The sequence below is a fragment of the Piliocolobus tephrosceles genome, chromosome 9 (assembly GCF_002776525.5).
Source record: "Piliocolobus tephrosceles isolate RC106 chromosome 9, ASM277652v3, whole genome shotgun sequence".
NCBI lineage: Eukaryota > Metazoa > Chordata > Mammalia > Primates > Cercopithecidae > Piliocolobus > Piliocolobus tephrosceles.
The window spans coordinates 123913870-123920127 of record NC_045442.1 but is presented as its reverse complement, the minus strand read 5'-3'; the positions used below and the strand labels follow the sequence as shown (position 1 = coordinate 123920127).

Genomic DNA, 6258 nt, shown 5'->3' with positions numbered 1-6258 from the left:
TTTCCTTGGAATCCCTGGGCCTGGCACAATGGAACTAAATACATACTGGAGTCCTTGAAGGAATAATTTAGCATTTATCACGTGGCAGCTCAGGAAGCATCTTTGTCTGAAGGCAGAAGATAAAGATCCCAGGATTGTAGACGTTACCTGCTCCAGTTCCTTCATTTTATTTTTCTGAGACAGGGTTTCACTTGATCACCCAGGCTGGAGTGCAGTGGCATGATCACAGCTGCCTGCAGCCTCAGCCTCCTGGGCTCAGGTGATCCTCCCCACTCAGCCTCCTGGGTAACTGGGACTACAGGCGCATGCTGCCACACCTGGCTATTTTTTTTTTCTTTTTTTTTGTATTTTTTTGTAGAGACAGGGTTTTGTCATGTTACCCAGGCTGGTCTCGAACTCCTGAGCTCAAATGATCCACCCGCCTTGGCCTCTCAAACTGCTGGAATTACAGGTGTGAGCCACCACGCCAGTCATTTCAAAGCCACAGAAGACGCCAAAAGCGGAGATAAGTCAACTTGAGTCCTTGACATCAGTTGTTCACTGGTTTTCTCTTTAACACAGCCCACCAGTGATGCCTCCTTTGTGTCCTATGTCTGTTTTGGTTCTAAGCAGCTGTCATCCCACTCAGCTTGTAATATAGCTCAATTGAAATCTAAACGTGATCCAGTGAAACCACTGAGAACTGGAGGTAGGAATGCCAGAACCATGAGTTAGAAATGGCACCTAGGAGGGAAATGACCCTGAGCCCAGTGGAAGCAGCACCAGTCAAGATGGTGGGCATAGTGTGTGCAAGAGTACCCAATAATGTACTGGTCCCAATAATGATCAAAGTTTGGGATGTCAGAGTCCCCAGGCGGGAATGGACTGAGAGGTTTAAGATCCTCCGGTGTATCCGACAGTTTCAGAAGAGCACAGGAATGACTGCTGTGAATTTGTTGTTCTCTACAATAATTTGTGTTACTTTAACATTATTCTTCCAGTGTCGCTACCCCATTTACATATCATTGTGTGTAATTCAGAAATGCCTACAAACAAGCAGTGCAGTTAGATTCTTCAAGTTTTATTCTCAACAGCCCTGATTCCATTTTCCCTTAAAAAAATAAACAGACCAATATGTTGTTTTTACGCATCATTCTCTTACAAATTGTTGTCTGAGTAAAATGTCTCTTGAATGTGAACTGTCTGGTACCCCACTATTTAAAACTGACTAAAATAAATATTTAAAGCTATGTTTCTTAGTATTTGCTTAGCTGTGTTATTTTGTTGTTTATTTTAGCTGGATCATGTTCTATGGTTCCAAGAGTTCTTTAAATTTTAATAATGGCATTGTTTGTGTACATTCTGGGAAGCTTAAAGAACATAAAAATTATTAATGTTTTGAATGATTTGATGTCTTAGTTTGGGCTGCCTTAACAAGAATACCACAGACTTGAGTGGCTTAAGCAAAACACATTTATTTCTCATAGTTCTGGAGGCTGGGAAGTCCAAGATCGAGGCGCCAGCAGACGTGGTGTCTGGTGAGGGCCATCTTCTCATTGTATCCCCCACACAGTGAAGAGGAAAAAGACCATCTCTCCCATGTCTTTTTTTTCTTTTTTTGGTGGAGTTTTGCTCTGTCACTCAGGCTGGAGTGCAGTGGCGTGATCTTGGCTCACTGTAATCTCTGACTCCCTGGTTCAAGCGATTCTCCTACCTCAGCCTCCCGAGCAGCTGGGACTACAGGCATGCACCACTACGCCCAGCTAATTTTTGTATTTTTAGTGGAGACAGGGTTTCACCATGTTGGCCAAGATGGTCTCAATCTCCTGACTTCATGATCCGCCCACCTCGGCCTCCCAAAATGCTGGGATTAAAGGCATGAGCTACTGCACCCGGCCCCAAGTCTCTTCCTATAAGGGCCTTAATCCCATTTGTGAGGGCTCAAGACCTAATAACCTTCCAAAGGTCCCAATTCCAAGAACCATCACATTCAGGATTTAAGCTTCAACATATGGATTTGGGGAAGACATATACACTCAATTCAAGGCATGTAGTTTAGCCAAAACATAAATTTAAAGGAATGAATCCTGTTCCTAATCCACCTATCAGGATACATGATTCAATTAAAAGTTGAATGTTACTCCCTAAAGAAACACAGAGGCGCTCACTCCGATTCCCAGTCCCTGGCCTCCTGAGCACAGCTGCAGCACCGAGGGAATCTTCTGATGGTTTCTCCTCCCAATATCCCCTCCCTTTAGCCTGAAGTTGTAAAGCATTAAAAAGTCAAATGGAGGAAGATGGTGCACCTAGCATGGGGTGCTGGGGGGTCAGGGGAGGATAAAGAACAACGTTCCTTCATTTTCAGTCCATTTCATTTTAGGAATGTGAAACTTTAAATGAGAAGATCCTTCAAGACGACTCATCCAGATGCTTCTCATTTTTAGACAAGGGAGGGGACTGAAAGGCAGAGATGCTGACTTGTTCAAGGTCCCAGTTAGTCAGTGATTATGACACATTAACTATTGTGATAACAAGGAGATTTATCTCCTCTAATTATGACATACTTCTTCATCTCATTCAATCTCTCATTTAGGAACAACCCTCACCCTGGTTTATAAATGCTCAAGGAAAGTAAATGATTGCCCAGATGGTGAAACAGTGTCAAAGCAAACAAAACTATTCCGGAGGTTCAGTGTAGCCCTGCATTAAGTATGTTGTATAACCTGGCAAAAACCACTCCGTGGCACTCTCTGCCTCAGTTTCCCTGAGAATTTCTCCCTTCCCCTGCATTTAAAGAGCTTGTTACAACACACATGGACAACAGAAAATACTTTTTTTTTTAAATCAAATGCAAAGTTCCTAACTACTACCTCGGTATGGGGTTTGGGGCTTTCAGGTACTGACCCCATTTGCAGGAAAAAAAAAAAAAATCTACACCTAAAGAAGAAGAGGAAAAAAGGTGATATTTGTCTAAAGTAAAATGTAATTTTTAAAAATAAAAGCTCAACTTTGATACTTTTTTTTTCTGAGCAAGCGAGTTAGCTATGGGTATCTCACTGGAATGTTTTTCTCAGCTCTTCAAGTAGCAGCACAGGCAGTAGGAACTGGCCTTTCCTAATAACGTCCTCTTTTCTGCAGTGTCAAGACTTAAACACCTGGAACAACAGATCACTGCTCCAAGTGCTCCACAGGGGACGGGGCCACCTGGCTCCAGGGCTGTCTGTCCGGCTGGGATTTACATAATAGGAAGGCCCCAGGGAGCCTGGCCAGCCCCTGGCTACCTCTAGCTCCTGTTCCCTTTCTCTGAGCTCTACAATCTGAAAGCATCTGTCAGCAGCACTGGCTGGCAGCCTTTGCACCTCTGGCATGAATACAGGCAGCTGAGTTTGGGAAGACAGAAGGCAAATAAATAGCACAGCAGACAGGCCCTGGTGTGATGGGTTCACAAAGCAGAGAGAGACAAGCCCGGATAGTCCCCCAGCGCTAACCCGTTCCGAAGCCGCTGCGTCCGACAGGAACATGTGGATGTCATTTTACTGCCAGAATGCTTCCCCAGGGAAGGCAAACATGATAAACAATTTTCTTAACTGAGGTTTCCCTCCCAGTGCTAAGCATGCCTTCGCATTTCACACGGGGGCTGCTCTGGTGTCAAGCCCCATGGAAGAAGCCTCTTGTGAGGCCAGCCCGAGCCTTGAACTCCGGCCTGCATAGAACCATCCCACTTCCCTGACCACAGTCTTTCTCTGCCCAAGTGCTCCCAGTATCCGTCTGCTGAAGGGTGACGTTCATTGGCTCTGGAAGCACCCTCTGATCTTAACCTTTTCCTTAGGGCATCAGGTTTGTCCAAGTTTTGGAACCAGAGCCCCTGTTCATGCTGGTTTCCTGGCTTTTTTTCTATCTGACATGAAGGAAGCTGGAAGTCCTAGATTTTCTAAGCACCGACACGCTTCCTGCCATAGGTGGGCTGGTGGACCTTCTCTGAGCCGGCTCTGCCTCCGGTCCTAGCACTGCACATGTAACTGATTACCTCCTGGAGGACCACAAGGAAAAAAGGTCTGGGAACTATGACAAAGGCTGGAGAGCTCCAAGTAAAAGATGCATCATTCACTTGGCCAACTCTTCAGCACCAAGACACGCCAGTAAAATGTCCTGTGTGTTAAAAGCCTTTAGCTTATTGGAACAAATTGGAGAACAGCCATTAACAAAGTCACGTGGTTTACAAAGCCCATTAGAAAGAGATCAGTATTTGAGCTGTAGATGTTTCTATTTTCAATCAAATTTCCTTTTAATGAAAACTAATTTTTAAGGGCGAGATACCACAGCAGCAGAAAAACCTCTCGTAAGAAAAGACTTCATGGTTTACAATGATCAAATGTATGGGCTATTGGCATGATTGGTGGCCTGGACTGAGTGAGAGATTCCTTTGTAGCAGAGGTTGGCACACATCTGGGGGCTGCAACACCACTGAAAAGACAGCTTTCTAAGCATTAGTGTAAGGCAAAAAGCAGAGTGCCCAAACTTGGTCATTTCCACCAAGAAAACAAGTTTCATAGCAACCTTCCTTCCCCAGAAAGGCTTACTTTATGATAGGCTAACAGAACAGATAAGCAGGTTGGGACAAGACACAGACTTTGTTGCATTTAGCTATGACCTTTCTCCCCTCCGTGGATGTGGGCAGGGTGGGGAGAGGCAGGAAGAGGGAGTAGAGAGAAATGACATTTGCATTCAGGCTTCCCGCCCCCACCCTTTGCCCAGACAGACGTCAGATCTACTCTGCACCAGGGGTGGGTCATGGAGTCCAGCTAACTGCCAGGAGCTGCGGCATGTACAGCCATGAAAAGAGCTGCCCCATGGCCTCCCCACATCACGGTCCTTCATGAACTTGCATCATTAAGGCTGCCAGCTTCAGAGCTCCCTGGACGTTCCCCGGCCAAGCGTCATCCCTGTGTCAAACGGATGGGATGCCAGGTAATCCTTGTACTCCCCATCAATCAGTTTGGCGGCGTTGTTCCTGGCAAACCAGCAGTCTATCTGCTCTTCCCCATTGTAAATCTTCCTTTGCTTCCAGACCACTGGGACTTCGTGGCCGTTTACCTTTAGGACGGCCTCAGGCCCCTCTCCCACCCGAAGGAGCGGAAGGTGAGTGAGGTTCTGGCTGGGCCCCGCAGGGTGTTCCGTGAGTCTGGCATCCTGGTTCAGGAACTGACCTGGGAGGACAAAGAAAAGCATCGGGTCTCAGTCAAATGCAGAAACCTCGTGCTGAAATCCAACTTCAGTGCTATCAGTGGCGGCAAGGCTTACAATTGGCCACAGCCCGAGACTGGACTCTCCCAGCAGGAGCTGAGACATTTTCTGGTGTCATGGAAGAACATGTGTTCTGGGGGCAGGGAGGAGAGAGCTGAGGATTTATCCACACCATGGGCTTTACCCACGACTGCTGGAAGCTTCCCAGTTGCTAACACTAGAAAGTTGCCTAACCTACAAATAGCGATAACCATGGTCTCCTACTGAGTCCAGAGGACAGGACGGGGCAGATAAAGAGGGAAGTAGTGTTCCGTCTTTCCTCTGTCCTCTCCCCAGTCACAGGCCCGCCTCCTTTCTATCAGCCTCAGGTCTGTGCTGGGTGCAGGGTGGAAAGCAGTCAGCTCAGCTCATCTCTGACCCTCGTCCTCAGGACTCTCCGGGTCAGATGGCAGCACTGCTCAGGCCACAGGAATAAAGAGCTGTGTCTGCAAAGGGAGCTCACACTGGGCCGCCAGGCCCCACGAAATGCAGCCAGTTCAAGAGTCAGGAAATCCTGCCTACTAAACTGAGCCCTGACAATGGCTTGTTCTTTATTTTTGGGCAAGGGGCCCATGCGAAATTGCTCGTTGAAGAAAGCTGGGTAGAATGGCCCGCCTGCTGCGCACGGCCACGGGGTACCTCCCCTGGTGGGGGTGTTGTTCAGGAATGGCCCGCCTGCTGCGCACGGCCACGGGGTACCTCCCCTGGTGGGGGTGTTGCTCAGGAATGGCCCGCCTGCTGCGCACGGCCACGGGGTACCTCCCCTGGTGGGGGTGTTGCTCAGGTTGGGCGCTGGGCAGAGCTGCCTCGTGTCTGTGTCTTCTTGCTGACAGCAAAGGAACTGGACCCTCAGGTGACTACACTCCAATTCCTCATTCATTTTCCCAGAAGGCTAAAGAGAACCACTGGTTTATAAAGCCCATTCTTAGCCCAGAAAGCCCAGGAAGAAATCTAATTTTCATATTACATATGTAGTGATCTAATTTTCATATTACA

At 47.5% G+C, this 6258-nt stretch overlaps 1 protein-coding gene across 1 annotated transcript in view; it reads right to left on the bottom strand.

Moving 5' to 3' along the window:
• Positions 1-4226: 4226 nt before the first annotated feature.
• The window catches only part of ITIH5 (inter-alpha-trypsin inhibitor heavy chain 5), a 102167-nt gene continuing 100135 nt past the window's right edge, over positions 4227-6258 (bottom strand). The window contains exon 14 of the mRNA XM_023230542.1: positions 4227-5186. Coding sequence (XP_023086310.1) covers positions 4885-5186 — 302 coding nt within the window. The 3' untranslated portion in view covers positions 4227-4884. The remainder of the gene's footprint in view (positions 5187-6258) is intronic.